The sequence below is a fragment of the Oncorhynchus mykiss genome, chromosome 11 (assembly GCF_057628025.1).
Source record: "Oncorhynchus mykiss isolate SJ-2025 chromosome 11, ASM5762802v1, whole genome shotgun sequence".
NCBI lineage: Eukaryota > Metazoa > Chordata > Actinopteri > Salmoniformes > Salmonidae > Oncorhynchus > Oncorhynchus mykiss.
The window spans coordinates 31,427,501-31,442,742 of record NC_143032.1 but is presented as its reverse complement, the minus strand read 5'-3'; the positions used below and the strand labels follow the sequence as shown (position 1 = coordinate 31,442,742).

At 42.5% G+C, this 15,242-nt stretch overlaps 1 protein-coding gene and 1 long non-coding RNA gene across 8 annotated transcripts in view; one reads left to right on the top strand and one right to left on the bottom strand.

Moving 5' to 3' along the window:
* Positions 1–15,242, bottom strand: part of LOC149979544 (uncharacterized) — a 1,100,972-nt gene that overhangs the window by 290,411 nt on the left and 795,319 nt on the right. The gene's annotated exons all lie outside the window — the stretch shown is intronic.
* drosha (drosha ribonuclease III) overlaps positions 1–15,242 on the top strand; it is a 148,952-nt gene that overhangs the window by 60,065 nt on the left and 73,645 nt on the right. For all 7 annotated transcript variants that reach the window (XM_036935297.2, XM_090189107.1, XM_036935298.2 and 4 more), the window contains exon 23: positions 530–600. In XM_036935297.2, the coding sequence (XP_036791192.2) occupies positions 530–600 (71 nt within the window). The remainder of the gene's footprint in view (positions 1–529; positions 601–15,242) is intronic.

Below are 15,242 nucleotides of genomic sequence, written 5' to 3'. Positions count from 1 at the left end.
CACACAGACAGTGGGAGGTGGAACACACACAGAGCAGGAACCCTGGGGTCATTTTAACATAAAAAAGCTATAAAACACACTCTTTTAATGAAGCAATTGTAACTCATTCACCTCATTTCCATTCCTTTCAAGTTTTTTTCAGGAAAGTGGTTGTCAGACAGACAGTGATTGCTCAAGTTGGAGCTAAGAAGGAAATGCCGTGGTAAAAAGCCCAAGATGTTTGTGTGGGTGGGGGGTGGCTGTGAAGTATTGGTCTATGTTGAATGTAGCCTAGCCAGCAGTATTCCTACGGTCAACATATCTAGCTTCTTCATTGCTTGCCCTTTGGGGTTTTAGGCTGGGTATCTGTAGAAGCACTCGATGACAACTCCTGATATAAAAAGGGCTTTATAAAACAAATGTGGTTTGAATGATCGTTACCCATCGGACTGGTATCTTTCTCTTCTTTATCTATGATTTTCTTTATCGTTAAATCTCATCCCACCTTCCTCCCTCTTTTTCTCTTCCTTTCATTCTGTCCCTTTTTTAGGAGCGGTATATTTGGAGGGCGGTCTGGAGGAGTCTAAGCAGCTGTTTGGGAGGCTGCTTTTCAACGGAGAGGTACAATCACTACATCACTAAATTACTAATTCACTTATACTGTCTGGAATGCTGTGTTCCCATCTCCCTCCTTGTGTGTGTGTGTGTGTGTGTGTGTGCACGTCTGTGTGTGCGCCTGTGATTAGATTTAGATTAGAGTTGATTGTGTGTGTATACGCGTGTGGGTGTGCACACTCGTGCTTCTTTTGTTGTGTGGACAGATTAAACGTCCTTGGTTCTTTCTAATTGCTGCCCTCTGGCCATGACGCTCAACAACAGTCTATTGAGTTAGTGTGTGTGATGCGGGGAGAGTGTGTGTGTTCGCCTGATGCTGTGATGCAGGGTTCTGTGTGTGTGATGCCTGGATCTGTGTTTCTACACCGAGAGAGAAACAGGGCCTTCGGATTGTATTCAGACGCCTTGACTTTTTCCATATTTTATCACGTTACAGACTATTTCTAAAATTGATGAGAGAAAAAAAGTCCCCTCATCTACACACACTAATTACAAAGCAAATGCAGATTTGTAGACATTTTTGTTACTTTAATAAATATAAAAAACTATCATATTTATGTACAGTTGAAGTCGAAGTTTACATACAAATTTGCCAAATACATTTAAACTCAGATTTGCAATTCATGACATTTAATCCGAGTACAAATCCCCTGTTTTAGGTCAATTAGGATCACCACTTTATTTGAAGAATGTGCAATGTCAGAATAATAGTAGAGAGTGATTTATTTCAGCTTTTATTTCTTTCATCACATTCCCAGTGGGTCAGAAGTTTAAATACACTAATTTAGTATTTGGTAGCATTGCCTTTAAATTGTTTAACTTGGGTCAAACGTTTCAGGTAGCCTTCCACATGCTTCCTACAATAAGTTTGGTGAATTTTGGCCCATTCCTCCTGACAGAGCTGGTGTAACTTTCAGGTTTGTAGGCCTTGCTCGCACACGCTTTTTCAGTTCTGCCCACACATTTTCTATAGGATTGAGGTCAGGGCTTTGTGATGGCCACTCCAATTCATTTTGAAAAACCTGTTTTCAACTTGTCATTATGGGGCATTGTGTGTAGATTGATGAGAAAATAAAAACATGTTTTTTGAATAAGTCTGTAACGTAACAAAATGTGGAAAAATGGAAAGGGTCTGAATACTTTCCGAATGCACTGTACATGCTGCCAACGCTAGTCCTCTTACTCTGACTAGGGAGGCGTACAGGATCAAGGATGCATCCCAAATGGCACTCTATTCCCTATATGGGCCTATGGGCCCTGGTGAAAAGGAGTACATACTCTACCATTTGGGATGCAATCAGAGAGTGGGATCAGGGACTATGGGCTGTCTCTGTACACAGCCTATTGTATGGGTTTCAGCTACAGTAAATAGATACATTAGCTGCACCCGGATTTGCGTAACGGTTGTGTATTAAAGCAGTACCTCGGGGCTATAAAAAAAGAAAGAATTGTTGGTGAATTATCAAACGTTTCCACTTAAAACAACAAATCTTACAGAACAATGAGCAAACAACTTCCTCCTGGCGAAGGAATGGAGAACTGCTCACCTGCTAAATCCACAGAATGGCATTCTGAGTCAGATATGCACAGAAAGCAGAAACCCACACATGAACACGCAGTCACACACACACACACACACACACACACACACCTGCTCCCAGATGCATAGAAAATAGAAACAAAGCAGATCAGAGAAGAGCAGAGCGTATAAACAACCCTTGGCTATAAGCAGCAGGACACTGCCTACTGTGTTCTGTTTCTCTCTTATAGCAATAGTCTAAATAGTACACACACACAGACACACACTTTCTCTCTCTTATATGGTCAGTCTAAATTATGATTGGACTGATAACACAGGTGTTGGTTTCACTGCTGTCAGGGGAGATGGGGTGTGAGAGGAGAGGGAGAGATTTCTGGAAGGAGTGAGGGAGGAAGGGGGTATAGAAATAATTGAGGGAGTATGAGAAATGGGAGTGGGGGAGGGATAGAGTGAAAGATCATTTAAATGTGCAGTAGTTTAAAATAGCATTGTCATCCCCACCAGGAGCTGAGTATTCCACAGGGCGGAACAATAAGATTAAGATTTCCACCTTGTCTGCCATAGGAAACTCTGTCAAACTTAACATTCCCAAATTATCTGTACACACCACATTACCAAAGTTATGAGAAGAGGATGTGTCCCAAATGGCCCCCAATTGCTTATTTAGTGCACTAGTTCTGACCAGGTCCCATAGAGAAACCCATAGGGCTCTGGTCTAAAGTAGTGCACTAGGTAGGGAATAGGGTGCTGTTTGGGACGAGTGTGAGGTGTCAAGCTGAAGGCCTCTCCATTTCTCTGCATGTGGTGTTCTCTGCCCTCTGAGGGTTGTGTCTGTTCAGAGTGGTGTTAAATTCACACATGGATGCTCAGGGCTTATACTCTGTCAATTCACTCACCACACTCTCTCGCTCTCTCTCTCAATTGAATTCAATGGGCTGTTATTGGCATGGGAAACGTGATTACATTTCCAAAAGAAGTTAAATAAACCAAAGTGCGAAGACGCAACACAACATCAACAAAAAACAGTAAACATTGTGCTCACGAAGGTTTTAAAATGATATAGATTTCAAGTGTTATACAGTATTATCAGCAAAGTAAATAGTTGTGCTCCACAGTTTGCCGTTTTGTCATGGCAACGCACTGCTGTGATTGCACACAGCGGTACTTTGCCTAACAGATATGGAAGTTTATCAATGTTTAATTTGTTTTCAAATTATTTGTGGGTCCGTGTGATCTGTGGGAAATATGTATCTCTAAGGTGGTCATACATTTGGCAGGAGTTTAGGAAGTGCAGCTCAGTTTCCAACTCATTATGTGGGCAGTGTGCACATGGCCTGTCTTCTCTCAAGAGCCAAATCTGCCTATTTCAATAGCAAGGCTATGCTATTGAAACGTAGTTCAGGATTTTCTTAATTTGGAGTCAGTTACTGGTCAGGTATTCTGCCACTGTGTACTCTTTTAGGGCCAGGTAGCATTCCAATTTGCTCAGTTTTTTTGGTAGATTTTTCCAGTGTGTCAAATAGTTGTCTTTTTGCTTTCTCATAATTTGGTTGGGTCTAATTGTGTTGCTGTCCATGAGCTCTGTCGGGTGTGTTTGTGAACAGAGCCCCAGAACCAGCTGGCTGAGGAGACTCTTTAGGTTCATATCTCTGTAGTGAGGGCTTTGTTGTGGAATGTGCTGGCATCACTTGCTTTTAGGTAGTTTGAGAATTGAACAGCTCTTTTCTGGATTTTGATAACTAGCGGTTATTGTCCTAAATGTATTGTTTGAGGTTTTGCATTGTACACAAAGTAGGTTTTTGCCAAATTCTGCATGCAGCCTCAATTGGGCATTTGTCCCATTTTGTGAATTATTGGTTGGTGAGTGGACCCCAGACCTCCCAACCACAGACGGCAATGGGTTCTATAACTGATACAAGTATTTTTAGCCAGAGCACTTTTTTTTGTCAGATCCTTTTAATGGCATAGAAGGCCCTACCTGTGGTGTTGATGTTTAGGCCGAGGTAGGTATGATTCTTTGTGTGCTCTAGGGCAGGTATTCCCAAACTGGGTTAAGCGCAATGCCGTCGGAGGTACGCAAAATAAAACAATGAACAAAAAAAGGCCAGCATCCCGGAGTCGCCTCTTAACTGTTGACATTGAGACTGGTGTTTTAGCGGGTACTATTTCATGTAGCTGCCAGTTGAGGACTTGTGAGGCGTCTATTTCTTAAACTCGACACCCTAATGTACTTGTCCTCTTGCTAAGTTGTGCATCGGGGCCTCCCACTCTTTCTGTTATGGTTAGCGCCAGTTTGCTCTGTTCTGTGAAGGGAGTAGTACACAGCGTTGTATGAGATCTCCAGTTTTTTGGCAACTTCTCGCATGGAATAGCCTTAATTTCTCAGAACATTAATAGACTTTCAGGACAAAGGTCTTTGTTTCTGGCCTTTTTGAGCCTGTAATCGAACCCACAAATGCTGATACTCCAGATACTCAGCTAGTCTAAAGAAGGCCAGTTTATTGCTTCTTTAGTCAGAACAACAGTTTTCAGCTGTGCTAACATAATTGCAAAATGGTTTTCTAATGATCAATTTGCCTTTTAAAATGATAAACTTGGATTAGGTAACACACCATGCCATTGGAACACATGGACAAAAAATGAGATTTTCTTTAAAAAAAAAACAAGCACACATCTAAGTGACCCCAAACTTTTGAATGGTAGTTTATGTACAGTGCCTTGCGAAAGTATTCGGCCCCCTTGAACTTTGCGACCTTTTGCCACATTTCAGGCTTCAAACATAAAGATATAAAACTGTATTTTTTTGTGAAGAATCAACAACAAGTGGGACACAATCATGAAGTGGAACGACATTTATTGGATATTTCAAACTTTTTTAACAAATCAAAAACTGAAAAATTGGGCTTGCAAAATTATTCAGCCCCTTTACTTTCAGTGCAGCAAACTCTCTCCAGAAGTTCAGTGAGGATCTCTGAATGATCCAATGTTGACCTAAATGACTAATGATGATAAATACAATCCACCTGTGTGTAATCAAGTCTCCGTATAAATGCACCTGCACTGTGATAGTCTCAGAGGTCCGTTAAAAGCGCAGAGAGCATCATGAAGAACAAGGAACACACCAGGCAGGTCCGAGATACTGCTGTGAAGAAGTTTAAAGCCGGATTTGGATACAAAAAGATTTCCCAAGCTTTAAACATCCCAAGGAGCACTGTGCAAGCGATAATATTGAAATGGAAGGAGTATCAGACCACTGCAAATCTACCAACACCTGGCCGTCCCTCTAAACTTTCAGCTCATACAAGGAGAAGACTGATCAGAGATGCTGCCAAGAGGCCCATGATCACTCTGGATGAACTGCAGAGATCTACAGCTGAGGTGGGAGACTCTGTCCATAGGACAACAATCCTATGCCAAGTATATTGCACAAATCTGGCCTTTATGGAAGAGTGGCAAGAAGAAAGCCATTTCTTAAAGATATCCATAAAAAGTGTTTAAAGTTTGCCACAAGCCACCTGGGAGACACACCAAACATGTGGAAGAAGGTGCTCTGGTCAGATGAAACCAAAATTGAACTTTTTGGCAACATTGCAAAACATTATGTTTGGCGTAAAAGCAACACAGCTCTGAACCCTGAACACACCATCCCCACTGTCAAACATGGTGGTGGCAGCATCATGGTTTGGGCCTGCTTTTCTTCAGCAGGGACAGGGAAGATGGTTAAAATTGATGGGAAGATGGATGGAGCCAAATACAGGACCATTCTGGAAGAAAACCTGATGGAGTCTGCAAAAGACCTGAGACTGGGACGGAGATTTGTCTTCAACAAGACAATGATCCAAAACATAAAGCAAAATCTACAATGGAATGGTTCAAAAATAAACATATCCAGGTGTTAGAATGGCCAAGTCAAAGTCCAGACCTGAATCCAATCGAGAATCTGTGGAAAGAACTGAAAACTGCTGTTCACAAATGCTCTCCATCCAACCTCACTGAGCTCGAGCTGTTTTGCAAGGAGGAATGGGAAAAAAATTCAGTCTCTCGATGTGCAAAACTGATAGAGACATACCCCAAGCGACTTACTGCTGTAATCACAGCAAAAGGTGGCGCTACAAAGTATTAACTTAAGGGGGCTGAATAATTTTGCACGCCCAATTTTTCAGTTTTTGATTTGTTAAAGTTTGAAATATCCAATAAATGTCGTTCCACTTCATGATTGTGTCCCACTTGTTGTTGATTCTTCACAAAAAAATACAGTTTTATATATTTATGTTTGAAGCCTGAAATGTGGCAAAAGGTCGCAAAGTTCAAGGGGGCCGAATACTTTCGCAAGGCACTGTAAATAGTTATTTCTGTTTTTTGTTTTTAATGTATAACAATTTGGTGCGCTTTGTCATTATGGGGTATTGCTTGTGTAGATTGAGTTTTTAAAATGTATTTATATAATCAATTTTAGAAAAGGCTGTATCATAACATGTTAAAGAAGGGAGAGGGGGTCTGAAGAAGGGAAGGGGTCTGAATACTTTCTGAATGCACAATTGTATTATTTGTGTACATTATAAAATGAATGTCATATGTTTTCCACCCAAAGCTGCACCCAACACTTTCCATCAATTTATATAGCGGACTGTAATGCCAAATTGTGTCTCAAGCTTTTTAGAAATCAACAAACCATGAGAAGATGTTGCTTTTGTTTTGTTTGTCAATAAGGGTGTGTACAGTGTATACGTGGTCTGCCGTATGGTATTTTGGTTAGAAGCCAATTTTATATTTGCTCAGGACATTGTTTTCACTCAGGAAATGTTGGGGTTTGCTGTTGACAGTACTGCAGAGGATTTTTCAGAGATTGCTGTTGACACAGATTCCACAGAATTTATTGGGGTCAAATTTGTCTCCACTTTTGTGGATTGGGGTGATCAGACTTTGATTCCAAATATTGGGGTAGATGCCAAAACTGAGGAAAAGAGTTTAAGAATATATTTTGTGATAGGTATATTTTATAGTTTAGCGTACCATCAACACCACAGGCCTTTTTTGTAAATTATCATGTACCGTATATGTTTTTGCTTTTGGTTCTTTGTTATATGTCTGAAAAGGTTGGAGAAGTGGTTTATCCATACATCTCTATTTTGGATAGATAGGCTCTTCGTGTTTGTTTATTGTGTTCCAATTTTCCTAGAAGTGATTTGATTCTATTCTTCATTCACATTGAGCTGTTTTCTGACATGCTGTACCTATTTAAAATATATATATATATATGGTTTTAGTATTTCACCATAGTGAAGCTGTAAGCTTGGTTTTCTGCGTCACTGTACTTTTGGTTGGATAGGGTTTCTTAATTTATTTCTTAGATTTTTGCATTCGTCATCAAAACATTTATCGCTGTTAGTTTTCCTAGGTTTTCCACCTGAAATACATTTGTATTTTGTTATCTGAATGGTCACATATATTGTTCAGGCTTCCTTCTGCTAAGTTTACAACTTCACTATTGCAGTGAAACATTTTGTCCAGGAAGTTGTCTAAGAGGAGTTGGATATTTTTTGGGTGGGGGGCAATTGTTTTTTGGTAGGTCTCGACACTACCCTACTTCCATCTGTGGCATTTCATAATAGCATGCAGTTTGTTCTGCTTCGATGCCTCATGGTTGAGAATTGCTCTTTTCAAGTAGATTGGGATTTTTCTGTGATCTGATAGGGGTGTCAGTGGGCTGACTGTAAATGCTCTGAGAGACTGGGTTAAGGTCAGTGATAAAGTAGTTTACAGTACTACTGCCAAGAGGTGAGCTATAGGTGTATCCACTGTAGGTGTCCCCTCGAAGCCTATCATTGACTATGTACTGACCCAGCGTGGGACAGACCTGTATTTGTTGGTTGTTTTGTCATGGTTATATCTAGGGGGGCATATTGGGGAGGGAATGCTGTCACGTTCAGGTAGGTGTTTGTCTCTCTGTGCTGAGAGTGTCATTTCTGGAATTTCTGTCGCCACATGTCCCTGGGTCTGGAAATTGTTCATCTCCCCCACTAGGTAGCACACGGGGACATTTTTCTTTGAGATAAGTTCCTTATTTATTTCTAACCAGATGTGAAATGCTCCTGTTTTAATTAATGTAATAGTGGGTTATGTCTGATGTATACCAAATTAGCATACCCCTTGAGTCCCATCCCTGTTTCACTCCTGGTAGTTTGGTGGATGGGACTACCAGCTCTCTATAACCTACCCTACCATACCATGTTTCTTGTAGGATAACAATGTCTGTATTTCTGATTTCTGGGTTCCTGCTCTTTTGGCCAAAGGCAGCTGACCTCAGACCTTGTATATAGCATGAGACAGTAAAAGCTTTGTGTTCCATAGTGTCCAGTGTTGTTATTCGTGTGGTTTACTTTCAAAACATTAGGTTTGAGCTGAGCATCTAGTGAATGTCTCTAAGGTTGCAGGTTGGGGCTTGGTTGGGTGTAGGAGTCGGGTTGGGCATGTTTGCCCGTTCACAGCCTTGGGCATAAGTGTAGCTGTCATTTTTTTATTTATTTTTTTTATTTTACCTTTATTTAACCAGGTAGGCAAGTTGAGAACAAGTTCTCATTTACAATTGCGACCTGGCCAAGATAAAGCAAAGCAGTTCGACAGATACAACAACACAGAGTTACACATGGAGTAAAACAAACATACAGTCAATAATAAAGTATAAACAAGTCTATATACAATGTGAGCAAATGAGGTGAGAAGGGAGGTAAAGGCAAAAAAGGCCTTGGTGGCAAGGTAAATACAATATAGCAAGTAAAACACTGGAATGGTAGTTTTGCAATGGAAGAATGTGCAAAGTAGAAATAAAAATAATGGGCTGCAAAGGAGCAAAATAAATAAATAAATTAAATACAGTTGGGAAAGAGGTAGTTGATAGGGCTAAATTATAGGTGGGCTATGTACAGGTGCAGTAATCTGTGAGCTGCTCTGACAGTTGGTGCTTAAAGCTAGTGAGGGAGATAAGTGTTTCCAGTTTCAGAGATTTTTGTAGTTCGTTCCAGTCATTGGCAGCAGAGAACTGGAAAGAGAGGCGGCCAAAGAAAGAATTGGTTTTGGGGGTGACTAGAGAGATATACCTGCAGCGTGTGCTACAGGTGGGAGATGCTATGGTGACCAGCGAGCTGAGATAAGGGGGGACTTTACCTAGCAGGGTCTTGTAGATGACATGGAGCCAGTGGGTTTTGGCGACGAGTATGAAGCGAGGGCCAGCCAACGAGAGCGTACAGGTCGCAATGGTGGGTAGTATATGGGGCTTTGGTGACAAAACGGATTGCACTGTGATAGACTGCATCCAATTTGTTGAGTAGGGTATTGGAGGCTATTTTGTAAATTACATCGCCAAAGTCGAGGATTGGTAGGATGGTCAGTTTTACAAGGGTATGTTTGGCAGCATGAGTGAAGGATGCTTTGTTGCGAAATAGGAAGCCAATTCTAGATTTAACTTTGGATTGGAGATGTTTGATATGGGTCTGGAAGGAGAGTTTACAGTCTAACCAGACACCTAAGTATTTGTAGTTGTCCACGTATTCTAAGTCAGAGCCGTCCAGAGTAGTGATGTTGGACAGGCGGGTAGGTGCAGGTAGCGATCGGTTGAAGAGCATGCATTTAGTTTTACTTGTATTTAAGAGCAATTGGAGGCCACGGAAGGAGAGTTGTATGGCATTGAAGCTTGCCTGGAGGGTTGTTAACACAGTGTCCAAAGAAGGGCCGGTCATGTTGACCTCATGTTGAGGTCCGCGCTGCTAAATTGCCATGAATGTTTAATGCTTTTCAACCTGTCCCCAAATTAATATACTTCGTTTTGATATTTCAACCTGCGTGTCCTAATCCTAATGGTGTGGATGAATAAAATCAACATGCGCGCGATTGCGTAAGCAGACTCACACGAGCGCCCGATCTAGTCAGCATGTAATCCACTATAATAATTTCCTTCCTCCAGTCATGTAGACTAGAGTGCAGAGTCTATAATACCGCCATGGTATCATCACACTCCAGCCTGGTAGGTGGTGATAATGCACATAACTCTGGTATGCACACTGCCATAAAACCCCAACAATGTCTTTCAGTGTCCTGGCAAAGGTGGTGACCGTGGCCTTGTAGAGGTGTACCTGGTTGTAGAGGCTGTCCAAATTCAGGGAGCGGTAATGGGCTAGGTAAACATTGGGTTTCGAGTAGGCCAATTTTGTCTGATATCGATATCTGATATTTTCCTTGCCCAAAACAATGATCCCGTTATTTAACATTTTTAGTGGCCTTTTAAGCATTCTAGTATAGTTAAATCGTTGAAACACACACACACTGACCAAAAAGTTATTTTGTTGGCATTTACATATGTCCCCATTACCAGTAAAACGTTTCGTTGTTCATTTGTTCGGTCTCAACGGGGATTTCATCATACATGTCAAGCAGTGAAGTTTTAGCCGATTCCGATATGTTTACCGATATATCGTGCATCCCTAGTTTCGAGGCACAGTCACGGGAAATTCTTACATTGACCCACTGTATGGTGGCAGTATAGTTTTGTGGCAACCCTTTACTCAGGTCGTTTGTGCCTGTGTGAATTATGTGCAGCTCCAGGGTACACCGGGTGTTTGGACACCACAGTTTAGCCACTTAGTGTTTAGGAATGAGTTTTCCTGCACAAATCTTCCATTTGAAAATTGCTAGGATGGCTAAGGGGGTGGGGGGTTGGAGGGTCTGGTGGGTTGGTGGATCATGTCTGTCCTGCCTGTGGTTGGTGTCTGAATTGGGCTATTCTGTTGGCTTCTCTTGGGGGAGGGACTGCTCTCTCATGAGTTGTTCATTTTTCCCTCCATCCTGTGGGAGTTTTATCACCACAGCCCAGACTGAAGACACGTCTCTCTCCCTCTTCAGCTTTCTGGGTCTGGTTGAGTGGATGTTGTTGTGGTGGTCTGTCTGAAATGTGTTGAATTTCTGTTTGAGCTCTACCAGCTCGATCTCCCTCATCAATGCAGGAGCAGTGCTGTTTTTGGATCTGCTCAGTTCTGAAGGGATGATTCTCTTCTTGGGGCTGCTCATCTGTTGGGCTTTTGAGGAGGGTGTGTGACCTGACCTGCTCAGGATGGAGGGGTCGTCACCAGGAGTGAGCTTCTCCTGCTGCGCTCCCTCTTTGATCTTGTAAAAGTCGTGCTGAAACGGTTTGCGGTTGCCCTGCACCATTACTCTTCTAGGCGTGTACAGGTTGATACTGGCTGTCTCAGTGTACTCAATGTCCAGTATTCTGAGTTTCCACCCTGGGTTAATACCCTCTCTCTTGACATGCCAGGGGCTTGTCTGTGTGGAAGATGAGGTTGCTTACGTTTCCATTGCCGTAACAGTCAGCAAATAGTGTTTCTCTCTGGATTTTCCTTGAGGAGCATGTCTTTGTACTTTTTACGTGCAGCATAAAAACGAAATAATCTGGGGTTAACGTATTTTGATAGCCTCTGCATGGGCGTGTCTAGCCTCTTCATTTTGGTGGGGGGAGATTGCAGTGCTCTGCTGCTGCCATTGTTGTAGTCAAGCGAATTCACACTTCACATCTCAGTGAAAATTGTAGTTGTTGCCAGTGCGTCTGTCCAGTCCTAACTAAGCATTCGGGTCTTCATATAGTAAGATATCTTATAATAAGATATTTAGAGATTATTGTCATGTCTTTATTGTCCTTGGAAGTAGCTACAGACTCCATTGCAGGTTGGGTTGGCTTTTTCTGCTGGTTGTTCTACTGAGTGGTCCTTGGCAGTCTTTGCAATAAGAATCCTTTCCAGGTAATTCTGTCAAAATGTAATGTATGCTTAATGTTTTTATTTGGATTGATGGTTCTGTTGTAGAGAATACTTTTCTGAGTAAGACCCTGTGGGAAAAAAATCCAGGTTTATCCCACTCTAATTCTCAAGCTATCTTCCTCTCTCTGTTTCTCTGCTGTCAATTCCACAATGTGCTTTTATGGCCGGAGAACTTCAGGCCCACACCTGTTGTTTTACAGACCTAAACTAAATATTTGCGTCCCAAATGGCTCCCTATACAGGCCATCCCAATGGGCCTTGATTGTGCCCAAAAGTAGTCCACTACTTAGGGATTATGATACTATTTGGGACTCGTATAACGTCCCCAGTGTGTTTAATATGAATCCCTAATTGGTTTGACATCCATGCCCGGTTCACACAGAGAGTTACACAACTGTTTTTTTACACAACACCTTGCCTTCCACTAGTTTCTTAATAACAGCACTATGTTGCAATACAGGACAATCAAACTCCCAATAGGGAGCCTGTGAAATATCTAGATGTGAATTTCGTAATGAACTAAGAGAGAGGAGTAGTTTGAGGTTATTATGCCATCTTACAGTTTTAGGAAGGAAGAGCCTCTCTAGACAGACATACCTGCGGTGTTCTCAGCCCACACACACACACACACACACACACACACACACACACAGGTTACTGTGTTGGATACTGTTGAGATGCATGCCGTTCTGCTCCATTCTTGTAGAAATGGCCATCACCATCATGATGATCACACTCACTGCCCATAGGCTAATCCACTGTTGCCTATTGTCACCGCCGTCCTAGGAAAACGTGCCAGGGGTTGCCGTGACAACAGTGGTTGCCACAGCGATCTGCTAGAGCTTTTGTTTGGTTTTGAAGGGCAGCAACAGGCAGCCTTCACCTCTCCACGGCCACACTGATTGGAAAGATGCTATGTTTTGAGCGGTTTGGAATGGAGTGGTATCTAAAAAAAAACCATCAGAATCTAACCTGCCGGTCAATTTTTTCTCTCGATTTTAAGCTTTTGAGTTGTCACGTCTGCTGATTTAATGTCCACTTTGGGCCTGAAAGGCCTGAAAACCCTATGGGTAATGATCAAATTGATTCCTTTATAATAATACATAGGACATGAGAGTTGAGCACATTAAAACATGCCTGTCTAATCAATGTATACAATATCACACATTGCATTTAGATGGTTTATGCTAGATTTTATCCACCACTATTTTAACCTGTGCTACTTGGTTACTGGGCATAGGCTACCAGTAGAGTGTGCTAGGCTTGCATGCTGAAGACAAGGCTGAACACACACACACACAGACACACACACACACACACACAGACACACACACAGACACACAGACACACAGGTAGAAGTGGGCTGGCGCTCTGGCAGTTCCACTCCACTACCTCAGCCAGCTAACAGCGCCAAGCCGAGCTAGGGGGAGAAAATAAATGGCTTCCTAACACTCACCGTCACCACAGCCTGCATCTATCGCAATTGATTTAGCCCCGTGCTACTACATAAGTGAGCTTTTTTCCTTTAGAATACCCAATGGCTAAGTCTCAAATGGCACCCTATTCCCTATATAGCATACTACTTTTGATCACAAACGAGTGCATTAAATAGGGAATAGGGTGCTATTTGGAACTCAGGAAATGACTAATATCTACCCACGTCCAACTGTACTGGAGTGCACTCTCTCCATCCCTCTCCCTCCATCCATGTCGCAGTTTTTTTTCTCGCTTCCTCTCTTTTTCCTTTTCACCTCAGGTTGAGAAAAAAAATGTGCCTGCAGTACTTTTCAGAATGTTCCTTATTCTGAATTTGTGTTTGTTGAAAATGGTTTGGGTTTGTATGTTTCTTCAGACACAATCAACATCTCTCTCCGGAGTTGGCGCTAGTCTACTTTTCTATTTGAGGAAGTTGTGTGTAGGTTTGCTTTTTCATTGGCTTTAGTACGCCACACTGTACAGATACAAAAAGACTCACAAATGGGTCCTGTTCACAACCATAAGTTGTATGAAAGATTTAACCAATAAAAAACTTTGTACAAAGGGTCTGATGGACATTTGACTTCCACTTCATCCTAACTCTTCATCACAATTCATATCTAAATTCAATTAAAAAAAGAAAACATACGTTTGAGGCTTGTTTCTCACCATTCTGGTTACCTCTGAAACCCTATACTGACCATGTATGTTCTCCCATTAATTGTTATTGATCTACAGTTGTGGTTTGAACTGGCTCTAAACTGTAGTTTGATGTATTGATTGACAGCCAGTCACAGGAGACTAATTTGTCAGGGTCCTCTATCCCCCAGAGAGAGGGAGAGGGAAAGAGTGGGACCGCTAGAAAGAGTGGTAGAGCGTGAGAGGAGGGAGGGAGAGAGAGCGAGAAGTATATAAAGATAGAGATTGATATGGGGAGAGAGAGGGGGGTGAGCGAGAGTAGCAGAGAGACAAGGCATCCCAATCATGGATGTCCAGTAATCCCAGGAGGTCCCAGCCAGCGTGATTGATAGGAGCCGTTTTGGAGTGTGCATTTGTGTGTGTTTGCTCGCACAATGTGCTGAGCCTTGGTCTTAGTGAAATGAATGAATGGGTCATCATGGGAGATTGATTCTCTGTGGGTTAGAGAGCGCAACATTTATTGAGTCCTATGACATCTTCAACAGGTTTTACTTGTTCACTCAGCCTGTTTTCTTTTACTTAAAAAAAAACAAAAAACTGATGAAGTCATTGTGATTCAAATAGTTGTGCGTTTGCGTCAGCTTAATTTGGAGAGCGAGACTGATCAGTGAGTGAGACGGGCAGAGTGAGACCGAGAGACCGGGCAGAGTGAGGCACCGGGAGAGACCGGGCAGAGTGAGGCACCGGGAGAGACCGGGCAGAGTGAGGCACCGGAAGAGACCGGGCAGAGTGAGGCACCGGTTGAGACCGGGCAGAGTGAGGCACCGGGAGAGACCGGGCGAAGTGAGGCACCGGGAGAGACCGGGCAGAGTGAGGCACCGGGAGAGACCGGGCAGAGTGAGGCACCGGGAGAGACATGGCAGAGTGATAGAGAGAGAGACCGGCAGAGAGAGAGAGAGAGAGCAGAATTGTTGAGCAGAATTGGGTCAATACCCCCTCCTCATTCGAATAGAAAAAAGAGCCATCAAATTTTTACAACCACCTAAAAACAAGTGACCCCAAAACATTCCATCACACAACTCTACAATGCCAAGAGAGTCCCCTCAGCCAGCTGGTTCTGAGGCTCAGTTCACCAACCCAAACCAACCCCATAGAGCCTCAGGACAGCACTCAGAAAATTTGGCCCA